At 34.0% G+C, this 25,911-nt stretch overlaps 1 protein-coding gene across 2 annotated transcripts in view; it reads right to left on the bottom strand.

The window, feature by feature from the left end:
• The window catches only part of LOC126768470 (glutamate receptor-interacting protein 2), a 313,332-nt gene that overhangs the window by 195,079 nt on the left and 92,342 nt on the right, over positions 1-25,911 (bottom strand). For both annotated transcript variants that reach the window (XM_050486599.1, XM_050486597.1), the window contains exon 2: positions 13,720-13,887. In XM_050486599.1, coding sequence (XP_050342556.1) covers positions 13,720-13,819 — 100 coding nt within the window. In that variant the 5' untranslated portion in view covers positions 13,820-13,887. The remainder of the gene's footprint in view (positions 1-13,719; positions 13,888-25,911) is intronic.

A 25,911-nucleotide genomic window follows, 5' to 3' on the forward strand; every position in this document is an offset into this window, starting at 1 on the left:
AAGTTTAATTTTAAACTAACTTTTAGAAGTTAGAAAAATAAACGGGTCACCTGATTTTATGCCTGTGAGTCATATTGTATATTTTCCTCAAAGAAATTTATACCATCAATCCGCCGTCAAATATAAGAATATAAAATATGATTGTAATTATACCGGCTCACTCTTCATAATAACGGAAACACTGTCATAACTATAAAAAAAAACAGCAAAACATTTTCAATAAAGAATTGGTTATGAAATAATTTCATTAAAGCAAAAGCGTAGCATAAATCTGCACCTTCACCAAAGGCAAATTGGAAACTTTAATTGTGCTGTCAAAATGCTATAGTGATTCTGTGATTAACTTAAATTGTTAACATAAAATTATACAATGTTGAGTTAGTGCTGAAAACATTCTCCGGATTTCCAAAGTTGCTAACAATTTCAGTGGAAACACAACAATGAAAATAGACTGGTTTCTCTGTTGCTGTAAACGTTATTTCGTTAAACGAAGAATTTTTTTTTATTTCATATACAACATTTCAAAAACGCCTCCCAGGTACGAGTCTCTTATATTAAGAATGTGTATATAAAATGACTAACATTTTACGAAGAGATGTGCAACAGATTCAATTCCGAATTCTCAGAGCATTTCATTGTTTCGTTTGAACGAAAAGTTCTGCTTGCTATTTGCTTATTGTTCGGGGAATATATATTTCAGAGTTTTAAAATACTTTATTTATCCTATCATTCGATACTATTTCTCATAGTAATTGAAGTTATTCTGTTTTCCTTTTATTCATAATGTAGAAAAAACAATTAGTGTCATTTAGAATTTTAGAAAAGTTGAACCTAATTCTGAGTTTCAGAATCGCTAGTTATGGTGCTTTGGTCGGTATTATTGTTTGACGTAACATGATAATATATATAATTTTATGCCATAATATTTTCTAAGTCCATTGCTATCAGTTAGTAATTTATTCTATCATAAATCCTAATATTGCTAGTTTTTACTTTATATTAATATTATTATAACCGAAATGGCCTTGCGGTAAGAACACCTGAATCTTAACCGACGATCGTGGGTTCAAGCCCGGGCAAGCACCACTGAATTTTTATGTGCTTATTTTCTGATTATAATTCATCTCGTGTTTGACAGTGAAGAAAAACATCGTGAGGAAAACTGCATGTGTCTAATTTCACTGAAAATTCTGCCACATGTGTATTACACCAACCCTCATTGGAGCAACGTGGTAGAATAAGATCCAAACCATCTCCTCAAAAAGGGAGAGGAGTCCTTAACCCAGCAGTAGGACATTCACAGTCTGTTACTGTTTAATATTATTAAGTAAATTATAGTTTATATTTGTTGTTGTTCTACTTTTATATTTTTCGTATCAATGTAAAAGAATTCTAAAATGAAAGTTAACTTATTTACTCCTAGTAATTAACCGTTGAATATTTTTATTAATCGTAATAATGTATAAAATATTTTTAAACGCAAATAATATATAAATTTTAAATCTTTTTGTAATTAGTAAAACAATAAAGGCTCTTATAAAAGGTTGCTAATTATTCAAAAGTCGGTACTGTATATTTTGATACCAATTCGATTTCAAACTATGTTTTTATATTCCATAAAGCTTAAAATTACCTTACAAAATAATAAAATCTACAACTCATTATATTGTAATATTAAGAGCATCAAAATTTTGATCACCCATATCATAAGCAAAGACCTGACCGTCCAATATCTTCAGCGTTTCATTTCAAAGCTGAACCTTTAAGTAATTTGCTCTCCAAAGGTTCCTTTATCATCGAAGTAATAACCTGTTTGAAAGCTAGTCTTAGATAAAGCTTATTAGTTCCTTCTTTGAATTACATGGATAGGAACTTCGTTACAAAATTGGTTTTACCTTTAACCTTGCCGCCCGAGCATTGTGAATTAAAGTTAATTTATATATCGTTCAAAGTGAATTTCAAGGCATATCTTTATATAAAAAGTAGTTCTTAAGCAATGTATAGTTTATTCTTATGTTTTTTTATAATCTACCAGCGAAGAGTCTAATTTTTTTAATTCGGTAGTCGGACGGCAAATTTGCTACCTGCTTAGGTAGCTCACTGGTCATTACCACCGACAGACTTTGGCGTTGTAAGATATATTAACTATTCCTTATATTACAAATACTTTTTCTCCTACCGCGAGTTTTAAGTCATAATAATTATGCATTGTATAATATACTTAGAAATAATTATTGTATAGTGCTTCGAGAAAAATTATTAGCATTTATATTGAATAAATATAATTGCTTATTTCAAATATATAATCACCTGTTGTATTTAATGTCGAGTAATATTTCATTAGTACGATTACATATATCTCATTTACTTGCCATAAATCAAGTATCAATTATTCTTTAAAAACTGAATTTATTTGAGAGATGAAGTAGTATAAAGTTTTGCCTAAAAATAACTTTTATGTTCGTAATAATATCATTCGCATAAGTGCCTTATCTAGTGAAAAGAACCGGAGTCACCGACATAGCTTGCAAAATTAGTAGGCTGAAGTGGCAGTGGGCTGTTTACGTATGTCGTAGGACCGATGGCCGTTGGAGCAGACGAGTCCTAGAGTGGAGAACGCGAATCGGCAAGCGCAGCGTAGGGCGCCCTCCAGCCAGGTGGACCGATGACTTTAAAAAGGTAGCGGGCACCAACTGGACGCGGAAGGCGGAGGACAGGGAGCTTTGGCGCACCTTGGGAGAGGCCTATGTTCAGCAGTGGACAATGATTGGCTGTTGATGATGATGATGATGAAGTGCCTTATCTTACCCAAATACAAAAACACCTTCTAATATTTTCAATAACTTTTTTTTTCTTTAAATAGTACCCTACGTAATTTAAAATTCTGAAAACTATACAGTTATGGATTTGACCCAATGCCGAAATAAAAAAAAAAATATATAGCACTAAATGTCAAGAATTTCTCAGTTATAATGTAATAGGTACGAGTATATAACATCTCTAGATATCTTTACCGATTCTGTTAGAAGTTGTCGTAAGAAGTTGCTGAAATAGCTGAGTGAGGGATCAAAGTAAATTATTGACAAGGGTTGTTTTATTTATTAAATTATATCAGTAACATATATTTATATTAATATAACGCTTAATAATATAAATACTACTTATTTATTCAATTAAATGGTAGGATTATTTAGATTCCATCGTTAATTATTGAAATGTAGGCTGTAATGTAGTACTTTAAAAAGGTGTTACTTAGTGGAAGGGTAGGGCTGTGTACAAACTCTTCTGGTACCATCCACTTCTATCATCAAACAGCTATACTTAGTATTTTTGTGAATCGGTTTGAGTCAGTGTAAGTACGGCGACAAGAGACCTAACTTCTGAATTGTTACGATTTGCAATGCATTTAAGATGTAAATGATGAAAGATGGGATGGTTAATATTTCTTACAAAGCTAATGTCTCTGGGTAGTGGTAATAGTCTACAATAAAAATACAAAAAAAAAAAGAATACATCACAAATATAAGAAATATATAATTAAAACCAGTGTTATATTAATGCAAACACGTGTTCCACTAGGTAACAAACGTAAAACTCACAAAGAGTTTACAAGACGTTTTTACGACATTTATAAATCTTCAACGCGTCATTTCAATTTTCATTCTTAATGTCGCTAACGTGACTGAATTTTACAGCTTCAAGAATAGAATAGGAAAAATACACGTTAGCTTTTAACGTACTTTTTATGGGAAATAATTCGTAATAACCTGTATTTCTGTTAAATATAAAATATAATAAAGATCAATTTTTAAATTATTTCTGCATTTATATTTTTAGTTTGCCTACAACAATATCTGGATGAATTCATTTGACATCCTCAAATGGTATGTTTCAAAAATCCTTTATTCGAACTTGTTAAAAATTTAATCATATATAATTTATAATTATATAAAATCTACGTAACATCCTACATCTGAAGTCATTAAAATATATAGATTAAGCAAGGTTTTAAGTTACTGCAAACTTAGCATACAAACATTCTTCCGTTAGACATATTGATATATTAATATTGGAAATGTATTAATTAATAACTATAAATTATAATAACACTTTGATTTTATGTTGATATTTATATTTTCTTTGATACTGTTATGTAAAATGTTTTGGACATACACACAAATACTTACAAATAATATATGAACACACAAGTACGCGACCTCATGAAAATCCTTCAAATAAAACTATCAAGCTATGATATGCTATGTTTTTGTAATTTACCATAAATAATAATAATATTCGTAAAAGATTAAATCAAAATCAAAGAGTAGTTGTAATTCAAAACTGCTTGTAACTTCCGTTCGGACATTGCTTTTCGCAAACACGTAGCAAACCTTAAGGAAGAGAAAGGCCCTTGACTGCAATTAATATAATTTTAAGTTACCTGAAAGTTTTTTCCGAGACCATAATTTGACCTAATTAGGGCCATCTGGCGCTATGCAATATCACACACCAGTAACCTCCAATCTTCGAAATGCAGATTTAATTTAGTCGGCTACATTTTCGTAAAACTTTCAAGAAACTTCCCACTCAAGGCTCACTCGCGGCAATCTCAGGATAATTTTCTCCTAAACCACTAAGAAGTTTTAATGTCCCATTTTACCGGAAATCTCCTTCGGGCTAACTAGGATTTTTTTACCGAAATTTGTTGATAATAGTGGTTAGTCTGAGCGATACTTTTTAAACGGACATGTTTTTTTATTGTAAAAGATTATATGTATAACTTTCAATTAATTATATTATATGCATTTTAATATTACCTAACTTATACATAGCTTATGAAATAAATTAAGATTATTATTTACATCTTAACAATAATAATAATTTTGTGTCTTTTAAATAAGCACGCGGAAATATTTGAAGTTCATAGTACTACTTTATATTTTGTACTAGATTTTATTAAAACATTAAAATACTTATAGATAAACTAATCATCATTTAAAGTTAAAGTTACAGTGTGTGACGGGAAGGGGAGGTGTTTGATACCTTATTATTATATATTTCGCTATTATGCAAAATTCACTTCATTTAAAATTATAAACTTCGTTAAAGGTACTTTGAGTACAGTAATTAAATGTTATATTTACTTATTATATTTAAGTAAATATAATATATTATATTTATATTTACTCTTAAATCTATCACTATTTGGAGTGAAGTTTGACTGTATAATTATATTTCTTAAAGAATATTAACTATATATTTTTGAATAGGTCTCGAAGTTAAATAATAATAATTCTGACTGCCTCGTTGGTCTAGTGGCTTGATGTGAGGCCGCAGACCCGGAGGTCCTGGATTCAATTCCCAATCGAGCCAATAAAAAGTTATTGGGTTATTCTATCAGAAAATTCTCAGTAGCATTCCAAAGTCTGGAAGTTGGAAGTTTGTACACTCCCGTGTCGGAAAGCACGTAAAGCCGTTGACCCTGCGCCTGAACTCTTTCCGGTCGGTTCTCCTGCGCAGTTGGCTAATCTCTTTTGAGATTGGCCGTTGTATCCGAAATCGGTCTGGAGGACATTATTATCATAATAACAATTCTACAAAATTTGTGATAGTATTATAAGAATGATGAAAAAAAATTAAAGAGACAAATGTTTCTTGTAGGACTATACTATTATTAAAAGAGCGTGTTGTCGATATGATTATATGATATGGACAAAGTGAAGTGAATGGCTTGTGTACGTAAAACAAATATATACATGCTTGCCTGAGTATGACAACAGGCAAACTACTGTCCATATATAAATGTTGTTGGTTAAATGATTCTAGCAATAATTGTAATTTTGAAGTGGCTATTTTTAACATGTAGAGCTTAGTACTAACAAGGTATATGAGATACGATTTCTTGATATAAATGAGCTATTAATATTTTCAAATTTATTTACAAAAAAAATTATATATTTAAATTTTTTAAATCTATTCGTTAAATAATAAGACATTATTTTTTGTTGTCTTATTTTTTATACAGTTCCGTTCCGTTTTCAAATTAAACATGATTTATTATATTTATATTCTGTTTCCCTGTTGAAGTTCAGCTCATAAACAAAAGTGCTGGAAATATTATTACAATATTGTACACAATTGTACACAGGTACAATTGTATTTCTCCTATTAATACGATAGAACTACAACCCAACATGACCGAAAAGAGACCAGGTGCAGGACTAATGGCTTTATATGATTAACTATTTTGCTGAGAATTTCTTTACAGAATGAAACACCAATTTTTGCTATCACGACCCGACCTCGGCCTCGGTCTTCCAAGGTTGACAAAGTGTTCAAATGAAAGGAGCATCTAATAGGATAATTGTAAATTTATGCACTACACACACAAAAAAAAATAACGTTAACTGTTAATGATAACCTAAAACGATGTCAAATTAAGCCCCCACAATAGTATCAAATTTCTTCTACGTAATGAGTTCCAAGTGTTCCTTTCTTCGTTAATATTTCAAGAATGTTTGTATTCCAGTAATATTCATAAATCCACTGCAGTGGTTTGCATATATTTAAAGTTTCCTTATAATTTTTTTTTTGGGGAGTCGTTGCAATGTTTTATTCTTATTGTAATAATATAATAAAATATAAGGTAAAGTAGAAATTCTGTCGTGTAATCTCAATCAATGATTGCATATTCAGTATTAAGTAATAGATTTTAGTTGACAATCAAGTTCAAATTTCAATCATGAAACCATTATTATTGATAAAATATACATATATATAGAAAGAAAAATCTATAAATTATACTCAAGATTTAAGATTTAAATCATTTATCTTTTGAGCGATGTTACAATATACTTTTATTTTATTTTATTCGACAACAGAAAACGTATCCCATTTAAAAGCTTTTAGTAACACGATACCAAAATTTAAAGTAACAGAACAAAGAGCATAAAGCCTTATTTTTTACGGCAGGTTTCCTACCTTAATTTGAAAGCTTTTAGCTGTAGACCTGATTACCTACTTCTCTACAGTTCAAGTTATTTCTGCTTGTGAAATTAGCTTCATATTTTTGGAAAGGTTGGGACAGCTTCTTAGCTTCTTTTATAAAAAATGTTTTCGCATTTATAGTTGACTAGTTTTCACCTGCGGCTGCACACGCGCGGCGAAAAATCTATACATGTACATGTATACCCAGTACAAAAATAATGTACACTCAGTATAAAAAAAAAAAGTAAAAATTGTTTAGAAGTTAGCTTGTCTCCTTTCTTGGAGTTCAAGCTTGCTTTATATCAAATGTTATTTTTTATTAAAATCGGTTTAGTTTACGGCTATGCCAGCCGTAATAGCGTAACAGGCTGACAGAGTAACTATCGCATTTATCATATTAGTATAGATAAATAATATTAATCGTTGATTTATGTGATGTCGTTATTACCACTTTTAATTATGTCTTTGGAAGTATTAAAAATTTTTGAGATGAATATTGACTTTGAAAAATCTAAATTTTGACAGCCTTTACTATTTGAAGTTCTTGAATTCAATCATTTATGTATCATTGCACGTTTATTCGCGTATTTAACTATTACTTAATTTAATTCAAGACAAACAACATTTTTTTGCAGATTATAATATTTTTTATTAACTTGGCTTACTACAAAAAGTTGTATTTGATAACAATCTTACCTTTTGTAATACTCTAGACTACCTACACTCAGCCTGATCTTGGTAAATAAGGCAAAAAACAATATTTAAAAAAAAAACAAGATTAATTTTGATGTCACTACGTATTTTATTTACCTTTTCTGTATGTATTGCTAGAAATTCACAATATATTTTTATTTTATTTATAATTGTTAATGTCTGTACATTGTTTCAACAAATATATGTATATTATTTATAGTATTAATAAAATAATAGCATGAAATTTAAATTAAACAATTTAAAATATCTTCTACACATCAGTTATATTAAATACATATTCATAAAATATTTAATAGAATAATATGATGCATCAAAACATGACGAAAGCAATATAAATTTTTAAACCTTGCAATTTTTTAACTGAAATAAACATTTTCAAGCGGAAGCGGTTACGAAGATTTATGGAAATGATGCTATTTTTCCCAACTCGCTGAGAGCGAGGCTTAATGGAGAAAACGCGGGTTTAATAATTGCTAGTAGACAGAATAAAACTAAGATGCTTAAAATATCTGATTACTACGTTCGAGATAACAGATTTTATGTTGATTTCGTTTTTAATTTTTGTCCATTTATTATTTACAATTCATTAAAATACTAAGGTGTATTTTTGTTATGCTTATACAAATTTTATGTTTGTAATACACGTATATATAGATTTTATGTCCTTTGTATGTTTTAATTAATATAAAGCTAAAGTTACACTGATAAAAATATGTTAGTTCTTTATTGGCCGACTGGATATATACTAATCTATATCTGTAATTATTCTACCATCAATTAGCAATAGTTTGTTTTCTGGTTTCAAACGTGAGCGAGTGTAATTTGGTACCGAGAGCGGAGATGGCCCAGTGGTAAGAACGCGTTAATCTTAACCGATGATCGTGAGATCAACACGGGCAAGCACCACTGTATTTTCACGTGCTTAATTTGTGATTATAATTTATCTCGTACTTGACGGTGAAGGAAAACATCGTGAGGAAATCTGCATGTGTCTAATTTCACTGTAATTCTGTGTGTCACATGTGTATTCAAACAACCCGCATTGGAGAAGCGTGGTGGAATAAGCGGAGGCCTTAGCCCAGCAGTGGGACATCACAGGCTGTTACTGGTCTTTACTTACAGTTGGTGCTGGTACACTGGTGGTGTAAGCAGTGGTTTATATTTCTTACAATTCTTATCTTTATCAGAAAAGGGTATGGACTGAATTGATTATCTGCATTTTAGAAATAAATAAAAAAAAAGGTAAGTCATGTTAGTTGTTACGATTCTAAAAGTAGCCTACAATATGGAATTTACTTAGAGAAATTTTTTAATAATCAAATTTCAAAACAAAATACCTCTTCACATTGTATTACGTTCTGACAAAACCTTAACATTAAATAAGTTAATATTACAAATTCAAAACGGTAAACAATTAAATTAATGTAACTGCGTGTAAAATCAAATATATTTCAGCCAAACCATTACTCTTAGTACAATAACAGTAGGAGTCGTAACATTATCCTTTTAAAACGAATTTTCGAATAAGTAAAACGGACGATTTAATTCAATGAACCCAAAATGCCTTTCAGGACATCCGCAGTTTTTTACCAAAGAGGTCGAGGTAAATAAATCATCCTTTGTTCCTCTCTTGTCGTCTATTCTTTTTAATTGTACGCTGATATTATTACGTGTACTGATAATTTGTATAGGAAAAGTGTTGTATAAGTTAATATTTAAAACTATATATTGAGTACAATAGTACGATTAGATGACATTGATCTTGATACATATAATATCGGTATTATTAGACTAGGCAGCCAACCAGACTTCACATGGATAATTGGCGTACCCGGTCACTTTTCCTCTAATTACGCTTACATTAAAAAATCAATCATCAATCAAATTACAATGATAATCGATCGATCGATGTGAATGTTTTGTATTAATCATTATCATCAATTAAATAGCTGTTATTACTAGTCATATAATAATATTATGTTTATATATAACAAGTTTTTTATTTTTTATTTTGTAAAACTATCCCATTTTGTCGTACAATTTTATTTAATCTCATCAGCTGTTAGTATTAGTGGGTCAAACCTTGTAATTGCATTTGTTTTCTAAGTAGAATTTTTTATGACATCTTGGAGTCAGAAAACCTAATCTTTCTCAGATTATATCGAATTAATAAGACTATGAGAGTAAGGAAATAGGGACCATGTGCTTGCACTTGTGTACTTTGTTACCACTTGTAGATTTAACTCGTGTTTGAGATTGACCCGCCATGGCCGTCATTCGGTTCGGTTAGTGTCCTTCTGTCCTTATTGCCGTTTATTTTATTTTCATAATTAGTTTGAAACGTAAATAAATTACAATACGGGTTAAAAATAATAGGTATCAATTAGTTATTGATAATATGACCAGTGAGCACTTTTTCATTTGGAAGTGTGTACTTAAAATATGTAAAATAAATTTAAATAATGTTATTGAAGGTAACATAGTTAAACAAAACCACTGTTTGAATCAAGGCATGGTTAAATCAATTTAAATTATTCCAAAAATAATATACTAAAGGAAAAGCTAGACGTGAATTTTCTTGTTAAAAATTGAAATTTATATTCACCCAGCTCGCTTTCGGAATATAAAGAGGTATATTCGAAAGCAGTCCTGAACGAAATTGGCAAATCATTGCAATCTTAGACAATGTTTCGTGGGTTCGAACAATATTGAATTCTGTTGGAGCGGTAGAAGAAAAAACGTGCAGCGACAAGATGTCGCCTTTTTATGAATTGTTATCAAAAACTTATTGTAGTTTTTCTTAAGGAAGAACTCAAACTAAAACTTAATGATATTCAACGCAGTATCGAAGATATTTTATGTTATTTGTTAAATCAATTTATCTTTTTTGGAAGTTCTACGTAAGTACGCGGCTTACAGTAGAGTAAAATGGCAGAAATTGTCGCACAACGAAACGTGTTATGCCTACTCTAAGCGACCTCTCTTTCTCTTAATCACTGTCTCTTTCTTATACGTTTGATGTGTGAACAAAAGTGAAATTAGTTAACTTATAAAAGCAGTTTTACATTTCAAAAAATAATATATTTATTCTAAGTTTAAATGATTTTATTATATAAATGTCTAAAACACGAAATTTGTATTCCAATAGTTATTGGAAACTATTCGAGTATTATTTATCAAGCTATTAATATTTAATTTATAGGAAACTCTGTTTTGATTGTTTGAAACTTTTAAATACATATTTGATGTTTAATTTATTGATGAAATATTAAATTTACTATGAATTCAAATAAAATCCGATAGAACTAGTATCATTATTCTGAATCAAATTTAATTATTTTATGCAATAAGTAAAACTCAATTCCATTTGAATTCTGTTAGAAGCGCTTCGTGTGAACAGTTAAAATAATGTTTGCTTATATTTATTGTTATAATATGGTTCTGTGTAATTATGAAAAAATAAACTTAGTGAGTTGATTTTTTTTATATATAAATTATTATTATTTTCCTAAAATATGTTAAATTAATTTTATAAATTTAAATTATTGCATTAAAATTTTGCATTAAAACAAACGATAAAAAAATACATAAACATAAAATATACAAATTAGAGAGTTGAAAAAAGGAGGACTGCGTTTTTTTGAAAAAAATGGAGTGTTCTCAGGAACTATTTAATTTGGTTTCCTAGGCATCGAAAAGATATGCACCCGTACGTAGTTGACGTATTTAAGACACGTACGAAACGATTTGCTTCCTCGTTTCTGATACGCACCGCTAAGGTCTGGAATATCCCCCCGACCTCCGTTTTCCCCACCACCTATAATATAGGTACCTTCAAGTCAATGAAGAGTGAATAGGCATCTTCTGGGCAAGCGCGCTCCGTTGCTCACGATGAACCGGATTGGGATGCTGGGCTTGAGGATCTCTGTCACAAAAACAAAGGCCCTCCTATTCCACATTCTACGTCGGGGTCCCCCTCGAGGGGTGTCTATCTAAGGTGCAAGCCCAGATGAGGCAGCATTTTGTCCAACTCGGCCCGAAGCTCATAAGCGCTGCTGCCGTCCTGGGCCGCCTCCTACCCAATGTAGTAGGGCTAGAAACACCATGTTGGTGTTTATACACTGGCGTGGTACGCTTCATGGCGTTGTACGGTGCACCCATTTTGGTTGATGCTCTCACCACTTCTAATAGGGCTCTTCTGAGAAGGCTGCAAAGAATCATAGCGGTGAGAGTGGGTACCGTACGGTGTCGTGGACGGCAGAGAGGATCGCGAGCGATCCACCCTGGTAACTCCAGGCGGAGGTGCTTGCGGAAGTTCGCCGGTTCCGGGTGGAAGCGAGGTCAAGCGGCATCCGTCCAGAGTCGGCGGAGGTAGAGCGAGTCAGGGCCCTAGCCCAGCGAGCGTTGATTCGCAGGTGATAGGAGGAGCTGAGGCCCCCCTCGGCTGGCCTAGCGACAGTGGAGGCGATCTGCCCCTACTTGAGTAGCTGCGTGGAACAGAGTCACGGCAGACTCACATTCTGGCACAGGACACTGCGTGTTTGTGTCTGCACACACACTTGTGCACTATAATATCTCTTGCGTAGTTGGCTAATCTCTCTTGAGATTGGCCGCCGTGGCCGAAATCGGCCTGGAGGACATTAGAAATTATGTTCTATATTTTGTTTGCATTTGCAAAGTTGCATTTGCAAATTTAAAATGTTATATTTTTATAAGAATTTAAGGACTTACGATTTTTGTTATTCGTTTAAGTTGACAGATGGACAAACATAAGGTAATACTATGAATACTTCGTATTTTTCTCCGTTGCACGAACTCTAAAAGATAGTATGGATCTAATATTGTACATAAGTATTATAAACATAAGAACATGAAACTTTATTAGGTTTTTGTTTAAAACTTTAAACTAAATTATTTTTATTTCTTTGTAACTCGGTTAATACGTAGTGTTACTTGTTTTCTTCCACTTGTCTTCGTCTTAACGTTGGCTTGTAAGAAATGAAAAGCATTTCCTAAGCCTGACGTAAGCCCGTCTTTTATGCTTTAATGCTGAACAAATTGTTGCTTCACATCAAGAATAGAATGAATTTTGAATAAATAATTATTTTAATGTATGCTATCTAGGAATACATGAAAAGAAGGATAAGGATCAACTGCAGAGTGCATTTGTTGTTCCATACTAAAAGTAAGAGAAAAATAATTATTAAGAATTAATATTAAATTTCACTCAAATAAAAAAAATAAAATAATATTTTACTATTTTATATTATGCTAGAAAAACAGACAAACAAGCGGGCCATCAGATAAAAAAAATAAATATGACAAGTAGAATGACTAGATAAATAATAATAATAATAATAAATACATAGAATTATTTATGTATATCTAATTTTATAGCATTATAGAGTTACTAACAGAGGGGTGGGTACACGGACCGACGGACGCACAAAGCGATTCAAATGAGCGATAACATTTCTAATATTATATCCATGTACTATTTCACTGCCGATTCTGCACTTTAAATATAATTGTATTTTAATATGTTATATATCTAATGAATTTAAAAATACATATTATGTAAAAGTATGAATCAATTTATATTAATGCTAGTTTCTTGTCATCTCTTAGAAAGCTTTCTTTGAAATATACGAATGGAACTATTATTCTGACTTTATAATATTATTTTTGGACACGTTGAAAATAAAAGATATTCAAAGATTGATCTTAAAATATTTCATCAACATGATTATAGCAACATCCGTTATTTGGTGTAAGCTTGTAGCATATTTAATATTAATCTGCGTCGAACTAGTAAGTGCTTAGCGCAGCACGATGTTTTTTTATGTTGCAATGAACCAAGAACTATGAACATAACTTATCCAATTCGTCCGATTAATATACACGTTAAACAATGAAAATGTTAACTACAATACCAAAAAAAGGAAGACTTGCCTTATATTTCAAGGAATCTTAGGATAACCTAATTGGCATTTGGTTATCAATCGTGAGATTACTTACCATCTAATTCATAGCCCTGTCCCCACTGCGGGAGGCCTTGCTGAAAACCCTTAGGATCAGTTTTGCCTATCGATATCTTAAGGCTCTTCCACAGCTTCATCTTGACCACATATTTGTTATTCGTACACGTCACTGAACTCCATCACTTACACTGGCACTGGTTTGAATCTGTAAAACAAAAAAAATATATAAGCTTCCAAATTTAAACGAAAAACTTTCGTAAATTAACTATTGCTATATTTAATTTACAACAACAATATTTTTATCAACAATCAATTTTTGAAATATAATCTATTTTCATTAATTTATGTAAGTATCATTCTTAATATTATTGAAAAGCACATTTTGAGATCGTTAGAGCGAATATAAGAATGCGATTCATCGTTATGTATTATATATTAGTGATATTAGTATCAAATTCCTTATGAATATGTAAGTGCATATTTTATTTATTTACTATTATTCTGAATAGCAAATGAACCGATTTAAATAGAACGTTAATTTTAATATAATCGTAATCCTACTGTAAGATAGAGCTAAATCCACGCTGAAGAAATGTTCACTAGATTTTAATTATACTTGCATCCTAGCGTTGTAAATTAAGTTTTCGCTGGTATATTTTTAATATCGTTAATGTATAATATTAATCAACAGTCTTTGTAAGCCGTACTCTATAAGAGACATCCTATTATAAATATATTATCTATTTATGTATGTATATTTGTAGGTATTGGATCCAATCGTATCATTTTAATACTTTAATATGAGTAAAATTAAAAATCGATGTAAAAACAATATATCACGTGACTACAAAATGCGATGAGATGTTTGTGACGTCATAATATTAACGAAATCACACGAATCAACTGTCTGTTGCAGAGGCGAATGTAACGTTGTGACGTAACATGCGGTCGGGAACTGTCAGCGTGTCATCGGTTTTAAAACGATTCATATAACTAGACAATGTTTTGTTATTTAAGTATGACATTTCTATCCGTAACATAAGTTATTTCATAATATGAATATAAAAAGTATTAATAAGTATATTAATTGTTAAACAAACTCCTCAATATATATGTACAAGTAATTTATTTACATTAAAGCTTTAAATAAATACAAATAAAAATTAAAAATAGTTACTGTACAAATCGTGAACGCGTGGAATGGTGGCAAGAATGCTAGCAGCATTTCTCCTTTGAATCGCAATTCCGATTCTCTGGGCGAAAAATGAACCAGCCCTCCTGTCACCAGTAGAGGCAATAAGTATACATGTACATATAAATATCTTACACATATTTTCGAAAAAATATTTTTACAATATAATTGTATGTATGAGTAAATTGTTTTTCTCTTAAATTTATTCATTCTTTTGCATTGATTTATTTTATAAGAGAAACTACGTCAGTTTTACCGTTTCTTCTCGCTAGAGGCTACTTTTCGAAATGATTAAAGAATTAAAAAATTAAAGTTTAATTAAATAAATCGTGATACGATTTTAATTCGCACACCTAAAATGTTTTTTTCTGCACTTCCTAAAGATAGGAAACATTTAAGTATTAACCCCACTTTTGTAAAATATATGTTTTGAGTTGGAAAATGTGTCAAGGAAATAAATAAATGCTTCCTTTTCATAGACATTCTTGAGCTCTTCAAACGGCTTCTAAGCGTTAACCAGCGTTTACCACGGAAACGAGTCATCTTACGATATAATCTCCAATCTTTATTTACGATAACTTATAAAACAACATTTAAAAACACTATGATCATCATAAGCTAATGAAATTTAAACGTTCTAAATTCAAACGTCTTCGAATTTGAAGAAGAAAAAACTCTTCAAAACTAATCAAACAATATTTACTTGATAATTTACATTGACGAACCTTTGTATTGAGAAACTTTGTGTATAAAGAGTTCCATTATAATGGGTCAGACGGCATTGTTCTCATGGGAGCGTATCGCCTTACAAGCAAGTGATCTGTAACGAACGGATGTTGGATTTTTTCGAATGGTGGGTAGACAACGGTGGATGTAACGATGAACAATGTATTTGTATAATTGTTATTGAATGATGAACTAAATAACAGAATGTAAGCCCAATCATAACATGTTTGATTCTGGTAACAACCTGATTATTCCATAAACTAAAATATTAATACCGAAAAATGTATACTTTTTGGTATTAAGGAATAGCAATTTTCTTTTTAGTAGAAGACTAAAGCTTCGAAATCTGTATACTAATAGCCTGTGTATATATACATATATAGAAATTGTGATGACGATCGGTTAAACAGTATAGAAGTTGATGTACTGCCCCTTCTCTATGAAAATAAAAATACACACACAAATATATATGTCGTTTTTCCTTGATATCAATAGTGTTCTAGTCTTTATAACCCAGAATTTAAAAACAGATTAACATCCTAATTTATAATATATAAGAAGTACAAAACAAATATCTGCCACAGTCTTAAACGACAAAGGTCCGCTCTATTTCTGACAGTAAAGACGCCATCTAGAAGCTGACTCATACTTATTATAATAAATAACAAAGTCATGTTCCGCATAAAACACTTGCTTCACAATAGCTGTTGAATTTAGATAACAAAACAACTATTAATAAAAACTGACGATGTCCTGACAACTGCATTAGCTGATATAAGCTCTTCTGGGTAGATTCCACCCACTCATCAGATACTCTACAGCAAAATATCAGTACTTAATATTGTTATGTTCCGGTTTAAGGGTGATTGAGCCAATTACATGCACAAGGGACGTAACATCTTAGTTCCTAAGGTCGGTGGCGCATTGGCAATGTAAGCGATGGTTAACATTTCTTACAATGCCAATGTCTATTGGCGTTGGTGACCAGTTACCATCAGGTGGCCCATAGGCTCGTACGCCTACGTATACTATAAAAAAAAACTATTGTGAACGCTCCATTTTGGATAAAGTTGGTCAAAAGCGTAGCAACGAATTAGGCTATAACATGAATGTTAAATGAGCAGTGACTATAACTATCAATAAGTAATACATCTTTCTATATATGAGTCCATACCACCCAACTCGAATTGGAATTTTGCCTCAGCCTCATTGCCGCACATTATCTCTCTTGCAGTATGCAAGCAATTATTCATCTAATAAACAACCACCTTTTTTTCACCAATTCCGTCTTTCATGTTTTTATTGCGGTATTATCCCATTCATTCATTTGTCCAGAGGGTGGATCTACCAGTTATCTGTCCGATAGCTGGTTGGAATCACTACGGGTACGCGACCCCGGACTGCTCTAGCTACTAGTGTCACATTCCTGTATCTTCCGTGATCACAGTATCCTCACCCCTCTCCTTGATACGTTGTTTCCCAAAATTATCCCAGCGTCACGCCAAAGAAGAAGGAAAACTAATATTAAACCCGGAGCGGTGCCTCCGTTTAGGCGTAAGCCAGTCACCTGCGGCCAAACCAGCACCACACGTATTGACTCGTCATTCCTGCGGATCCTGCTGGGGAGGAGGAGAGGGTGGCATGGGTACTGGGCAAGCCCGTGTTGCCATAAAGTCGCCAGGCCCAGGCGTAGCAGCATCCACGGAGAGGACACTTGGCTCACCTGTCTTGCAGGTGGAAAACAACACGGAGAGTGGCAGTCACCGGTTATAAGTCAGCACGAATAGGCGTAAGTGCGGACGCCAGGGGCTACTCTTGACAGTAGGAGGATCCATCGTAGATCCATTGATCAGTTACCGCCTGCTTTAAGTCGGGCAGCCCCCGATCAATAAGGTACTGATCCGCCTCAGCGTTAACTTGTTCCGCCTGGGTGAACGGAACACAAGCCTTACAGCTAGACGTTGACGCTGTGACATTAACCACCTGCTCAAAGGAACATAAATCCCAAAACCCACACCAACGCTGCTTACATGCGCTTTGCGACATGGAATGTCCGAACGATGAGGACAGGCTTCCCGAACACCTACGGAAGCTCCGATTGCGCCCAAGAACTGCGCAAAACTTACAGTATCGACGTGGAGCTTACAAGGCTCAATATTGATATTGTAGCCTTACAAGAGACCAGAACTGAAGACGAAGGGTCTTTGCGTGAAGCTAACTACACTTTTTACTGGAAGGGCAAGAATTCCTTGGAAACACGAGAGCATGGTGTAGGTTTCGCGGTTCGAAACCATCTCATCAACGCCATAGAAACACCTGTAGGCGTTTCCGAGCGAATTATGGTCTTGCGTCTAAACACAAAAAGCGGCTTTGTCACGCTAATTTCCGCTTACGCACCGACGCTTAGTTCAAAACCCGAGACCAAGGATCAATTCTACGGCCAGCTCGATGAGACAGTGCGCAGGGTAAATCCAACTGACAGACTGCATATTTTGGGTGACTTTAATGCCCGCGTCGGTCAGGGCACATCAGCCTGGCCTGAATGCCTCGGTGCACACGGCATAGGGAAGCTTAACGACAACGGACAACGACTGTTGGAGTTTTGCTCAAGGCACCAGCTGTGTGTTACCAACACCTTTTTTAAAGGCAAAATGATGCGGAAAGTCTCGTGGATGCACCCTCGATCTAAACACTGGCACCAATTAGACCTTGCTCTTACAAGAAGGAGGGATCTACGGGAAACGCTCCACACGCGGGCGTTTCACAGTGCCGATTGTGACACCGATCACAGCCTCGTTGCTACTAAAGTCCGACTTGTCCCTAGAAGAGTCCATTCTTCCAAGCCACCCGGTCGTAAAAAGATAAATCTTTTCAAGACTCGTGACATGGAAGTAGTGGAGTCATTTGGGGAACTCGTCCGCGAAGAAGTTGCAACTTGGGATAGTACGGCATCAGCGCGAGTCGAATGGGAAAAAGTCAAGTCTCTTCTCACTGACACTGCAGGCAAGATTTTTGGCTATCAAAAGGCAAAATCTTACGACTGGTTTCAAGTAAACGAGGAGCACTTACTTCCCTTGATTGACTCGAAACGCCAAGCCGCTTTAAATTTTCGCCTTAACCCTTGCGATGCGACGCGTAAAGATCTCACGAAGGCAAAAGCCTCACTCCAGCGTAGCACGCGCTTCTTTGTAAATGCGTATTGGACAGAGCTTTGCCGAAGCATCCAAGCGTGCGCAAACGCGGGGGATATTGGCGGGGTTTACGCGGGCATCAAAAGAGCTCTTGGACCTACTCCAAAAAAGACGGCACCTCTCAAGGAAACCGACGGTTCTGTTATAACAGACAGCACCCGTCAGATGGCAAGATGGGTAGAATACTACAAGGGGCTCTACTCGTGCCCAGTGGATATTCAGCCAGAAGCAATGGAGCTTGTCCCGAATCTGGCAACTTGGCACGAGCTAGACGCTGCACCCACAGTAGAGGAACTTTATCTGGCCGTCAAGAAGCTCAAATGCGGAAAGAGCCCCGGAAAAGACGATGTTGTCACCGAAGTCGTCAAGCTTGAGTGCCTCTTGCCCATCCTTCATAACCACCTGGCTAAGTGCTGGGAAGAAAACTACGTCCCTCAGGATATGCGAGATGCTAACATCGTCACTCTTTATAAAGGCAAAGGCGATCGTGGCGACTGCAACTGTTACCGCGGTATATCTCTTCTTAGCATCGTCGGTAAAGCCTTTGCCAGGGCCATTTTAGGCAAACTACAAAGGCTCGCCGACCGCGTATACCCCGAAGCACAATGTGGTTTTAGGTCCCAACGGTCAACTGTCGACATGATATTTTCACTCAGACAGCTACAAGAAAAGTGTAGGGAGCAACATACCCCCCTAGTCATTGCATTTGTAGACCTAAATAAGGCTTTTGACTCCGTGAGCAGAGAGAGGTTGTACTCGGTTCTTGTCAGAATTGGATGCCCCCCAAAACTCCTAAGGATAGTGCAATCGTTCCACGAAGGTATGGAAGTCACCGTCCTGCACAATGGCAACGCATCCACGCCATTCGACGTACGCCGTGGCGTTCGTCAAGGTTGTGCACTGGCCCCCACCTTGTTCGGAATATTCTTCTCGGTGCTTCTGAAGGTTGCTTTTGGAGATGAACAGCAAGGCGTCCACTTACACACGCGAACCGATGGTAGGCTGTACAACATCTCAATGCTCAAGTCCAAACGCTACAGGGAGGACCTATTTGTAGATAGTCTCCTCTTCGCTGACGACGCTGCCTTCGTTGCTCATGACCAAGCTCAACTCCAGAGTCTAATGGACAAATTTGCCAGAGCGTGCGACCTCTTCTCAATGTCCATAAACTGCAAGAAGACCGTTATTTTAGCGCAAGGATGTTTAGAGCAACCAGTCATCTTGCTTAACGGCGCACCTTTACAGGTGGTTAACAAATTTTGCTACCTTGGGTCGCATTTGTCAAGCAATCTCTCGCTTGATGCAGAGATCGACTTCCGCATCGGCAAAGCAGCCTCTATGTTCGGGAGGCTCTGTTCAAGGGCTTGGGATAACAGACACCTTACGGTAAAAACGAAAATGCTTGTTTACCAATCATGTGTCCTAAGCACACTCTTGTATGGAGCAGAAACGTGGACAACGTACGCAAAACAAGAACGCCGACTAAACACATTTCACTTGCGCTGTCTTCGGAACATTCTGGGCATCACATGGCAGGATCGCGTGACAAACGAGTCTGTTCTAGGCAAGGCACAGCTGCCTAGCATCATGGCCATTCTCAAAAAAAAACGGTTACGGTGGCTGGGACACGTGCATCGAATGGAGCAGACCCGTCTTCCAAGGCAAATACTACTGGGAGAGGTTGTGGATGCAAAGAGGTCTGTTGGGCGGCCTATGCTCCGTTACAAAGATTGCGCTAAGCGTGATATGGTTGCGTTTAACATCCCTAGCAATCGATGGGAGGAACTGGCAGAGGACCGTGCCAAGTGGCGACGCCTTATTTACGAAGGTCAATCAAAGCATGACAATGACTGGTTTAAACTACTAAAAGAAAAACGCACTAGGCGTTACGAGCGGGCTTCAAACCCCCGCCCATCTGGGGGCGCATACACTTGTCGGAAGTGCGGCCGGGGGATCCTCTCTCGCATTGGTCTTTTCAGTCATGAACGCAAGTGCCTTCGCGATGCCGCTTAAATCATCTGTCAAAGATGCAGAGGCCTATATATATATCCCATTCATCCATTGGAAATGGCGTCACTTATTATAAATAGAACGAGTAAATATGCGTTTGTGCAAACGGCACAAGCTCCACGTTCAAAGCCTAGGACGATAGTGAATTGGTTCGGGGATGCGAGTCGAGAAAAAGGATCATTTGAGCGTACACGTATTTTTCAGTTTAATTTGTAACAACGAATTGAAAGGGTTTTTAAAAAATGTAAAAGTACCATTTCTCAATTAAATTTAGTTTCTATAAATTTTTAATTGGTGTGATTAGTCTTTTATTTCAACGTAAGTAAATTGTGTTTTCACAAAATATACACATTAGTATGAAGTTACTGTTTTGTTGTTTTACTGTATCTTAAGTCATTGTTAATGCGACATTCCATATAATATATTACAATAGAAAAGAATACATATACCTAATCGATAAGTCAATGCTAAGGCTTGATCGAAAAATTACGTTGATTAATTAAATTTTTACTCTTTAAAATTTTTTTTTTTTTTTTTTAAAAAGAGATAAAAAATTGTAATAAATATAATCCTTTACAACCAGTAAAAACAAATTACTTTGTACCGAAATTTTTTGGCTAAAAACAAGGAATGTTTTAATATATATATATATATAAAGGTATAACAAGGAATGTTTTTAGCCAAAAAATTTCGGTACAAAGTAATTTGTTTTTACTGGTTGTAAAGGATTATATTTATTACAATTTTTTATCTCTTTTTAAAAAAAAAAAAAAATTTTAAAGAGTAAATATATATATATATATATATATATATATAAAAGGTATAAAAGTATATATATATATATAATATATATATATATACTTTTATACCTTTTAGGTCTTCAGGGACTCACATTAGCAATTTTGTTAGAGCTCGAGGTCCAAGCTATTCAAGAGAGAACAGTTTTTACTGAAATAAAATTCCTTCGCAGATCCTTTGTTATCAACAAGCAATCCTAAATATTTTTAAATTTAAATTTACGTGAGCAAATTAACGTGAGACGTAAAATAATATGATAATATTGAGGAATTTAAAAATTTATATTATATTGCTGAAATTTATAAATTTTGTAATAAGGAAACGTTTATTATGTACGTATGCTTAAAAAAGTTTTTAAAAAAGATTTATTTTATTAAGTGTATGGTTTTATTTATCATTCAGTCGTTAGCTCTTGACAGAGTGGTCGTGGTTGACGATGACGCATCGTTTTTGGCTAATGTAGCCCCCGCTATGTGTCTCCATTTGATGCGGTCTTCAGCATCTCTAGAACATTGGACTATTGAGGTCTGTGTTGCTGCTTTTATAATGTCTGTCCAACGCTTGGGTACTCGACCATGCGACCGCTTGCCTTCCATTGCCCTTGGACAACGAGTCGTTCCATGGAGTGTTCATATCGAACAATGTGTCCGAAGTATTTGAGAATTCGTGTTTGCACAGTCGACGATAGTCTTTTTTTGATATTTAGTTCCTCCAAGATCGAGATGTTAGTCCGAAATGCTGTCCAAGGGATCCGCAGTAACACCACATTTCGAGTGCGTCAATTTTGCGTCGGTCTTTCTGTCGAACCGTCCATGTTTCTGCGCCGTAAAGAAATATAGGGAAGACCAGGCTTCTCATCAGGCGGACTTTGGTGGCTTTTGTTATATTGCGGTCGTACCAGAGTCTTTTTAGCCTATCAACAGCAGACCTTGTGATAGCACATCTCCTTTGAACCTCGTCCTCACATCCACCAGTGTTCGTGATCGTGGAGTTGAGGTACACGTAGCTTTGAACTACTTCACAGTTGCCAATCATAGGTATAACTGGGTAATTCAGTTCAGCACGGTCCACGATCATCATATTATATTATATTTATCATGTAATTATAATAAAACGGTACAAATTAGTTGTGACTTTTACACGGTTAGAGTTTTTCTTAAATAAAAATGATTTAAAAAAAAATGTAAACCAAATTTTTAAAAGTTTTAATCTTTCAAACTACAAATGAATTGAGGATTATCTTAAACTACAAATTCTACTGTAATTAAATGTAATTATAAAAACTCCTTAAAAAAGTTCATTTTTATAATGCGTTGCCATATCACAAAAAGTGTGAAAAGAATCAATGAAATGGTCATTATGATGATGTCCAGCTATGATGGTAATATATGAAATTTCACTACTTATTGCTCAAAGGACGATTTTCAATTAAATTTTCATAAATTTCTTTTTTTAAGTTATTTTCAGTATTATAATTTAGGGTGAGAATTTCTAAGGAATTATTTATATAGTCCATTTAATTTGGCTTGACGTAGGATTGACTGAATGGCGTAGGCGAAGACATAGATTAAAGATAACAATATACATAAAGAGCTGACATAAAAAAGATACAGAAACGTTGGTCGTTGGAAAGCGTGATGAATATATGATAATTACTGACTGAACTGTATTAAAGTAAAGCAGAACCGTAAAGGCAGGCAAAACTCATTTTGTTTCTAGATCTCAGTAGCAGTAGTAAAGTCAGTCATAAAACAATGAGTACGTCTTGTAAAATCGAAATGAAACACTGGATCAAAAACATGACTCATAACGGAAGGCATAGCTCCAAAACAGAACAAGACTCATCAGACATTATTCTTGTATAGATCAAGTATGCTTAAATCAATGGACTATGATTGCAACTGAATCAATCTTGCCAGAGTATGATTATGTTATTTGCTAGTATTCAATTGAGGAAATAAAAGGAAAAGTAACATGTTCTCTTCTTTTCAGAAGAAGGTTTCGAACTAACTTCACAGCGTTGCTCAAATGCATATGGTGAATACACATGTTGCATTTTCATCCGACATACGACGAGCACGAGATTAATTATAGACGCAAGTTAAGCACATGAAAATCCAACGGTGCTTGCCTTTGAATCTGTAATATTCCAGTAAGATTAACGTGTGTTATTCACTGGACCGCAATACAATCAAATATGTATTCAAAATATTAGTACCTCACACATTATTGGTTGCCAGCTCTCGGAATATTTGTAATATTTTCTATTGCTGTAGTATGGTTTAAATTAGTAGTTGCTATGATATAATTAATTACGGTCTTTTTGATTGCAGCAGATTGCTAGTGTAAGAATTTACTTATGTCAGTATATAGATAGCCATTCACCAACAAAGAGCATATTTGCTTTATTTTCTTGAAATAACTTAAGCGAAATGAAAATAAAGACAAATTACAAATATATAACTTTTGGAGTACACAAACAACACTTTTGGAGTAAGTTTAGATCCATTTGCTTACAATTTATGTAATTTATATTAAAATGAACTAAACTAGTGATTCACTGTCTTGGGCAAAGCTTTGAATGAATGTGCTCACCCAGACAATTCCTTTGTTCAGAAATGAGTACTAACTGACCGTTAGTAATTCTACTCAGAGCGAATGAATTAATGTAATTAAAAATATATAGGTTACTTTAATTTCAGCTTATTTTAACGCTTGAATTTTAAAATCTCAATTAAATGAAAACGAACTATTGAGTTGAAAAAATTATTACGTTCGAACTGTATTTTGAAAACTGTTATAAAATAAGTAATATACTACAACTAGACTTTATTATTATAAAACTCATTAATTAATCACTTTATATACACAAATTTATTTAATATTATATTAATAAATCAAGATATAAGTAAAACTGTAATTGCATAACTAGAACGAAGCGTAGAATTGCCTATAATATATAAATTAATAATATATTTTTATAAATGTATAAACAATCTTATCTAATCGGGAATCAGCCAAAGGAACATGAATATACAATTACATAAATTTAATCTTGCCTTTGTATTAACATGAAAATTCGTATATGTAAGTCGATTATATCGTGAAATAAAAGAAAATCAATTCTAAAATTTAATTCATTTTGAGCGAAGTGGGCATTTAACAGCTAGTAGTAACGAAGTACTGCGCTAAATTAGGTGAAAATGACAAATACGGAAATTTTTCGAAACTTTATGCCGAATGGACATAATTTATTGCGCAAATTTTGTGGTTTAAATTGTGTTGGTATTAATGTTAACAAATAGCTAAGATTAAGCAGAACATTCTGAATTAAGCAGTTATTTATAATTTAAATGGGACGCTTTCCTACTTCTTACATTTTTTATTATCACGTAATGTATCTTAAATTGAACAAATACATTTGGAATGTGACGTTCGATGGTAGAGCTTTGTGCAAGCTTGTTTGGGTAGGTACCACCCACTCATAAGTTATTCTACCACAAAACAGCAGTACTTGGTATTGTTGTGTTCCAGTTTGAAAGGTAAGTGAGCCAGTGTATTTACAGGCACATGGCACATAACATCTTAGTTCCCAAGGTTGGTGACGCATTGGCGATGTAAGCGATGGTTAATATTTATTACAATACTAATGTATATTGCGTGGGTGGAATGATTGCCATTAAGTGGCCTATTTGCTCGTCCGTCGTTCTATAAAAAAGATGATACATTTCAATGAGTGATTTAATAGATGCCGAGATGGTTCAGAAGTTAGAACACATGAATCTTAATCTTAACCGATGATTTGGGGCTTAAGCCCAGGCAAGCAGTATTGAATTGTGATGTACTTAATTTATGTTCTTAATTCATCTTGTGCTTGAGGGTTAAAGAAAACGTAGTGAGGAAATTTGCAAATTGTGTATCTATTAACCCGCATTGGAGCAGCGTGGTGGAAAGAGCTCTAAAACTTTCCTTAAATTGTAAGCCTTAGCCCAGCCATGGGACCTTAACAGGTTGTTATTTCACTACATTTTGATGATATTTGATCATATTTGAATACCCTAGATAAATATTACATACCATGAATCGAAATATAAGCTGTTACGACTTATGAATTCACAAAAATCGAATCACGCATGTTGATTTGATACGCGTTTTTCCCTACGCATAATGTTCAATGATTTTGATAATAATAATATTTAGTATATCTCAGGAGTTGACCCATATGTGTTATTGTAATGTATAGTATTAGTTATTACTAAGTCGACTCAGTATGGATCGATAAATCAATTCCATAGTCACCTTAAACAATGAT

This window comes from Nymphalis io, chromosome 5 (genome assembly GCF_905147045.1).
Source record: "Nymphalis io chromosome 5, ilAglIoxx1.1, whole genome shotgun sequence".
NCBI classification, from domain to species: Eukaryota; Metazoa; Arthropoda; class Insecta; order Lepidoptera; family Nymphalidae; genus Nymphalis; species Nymphalis io.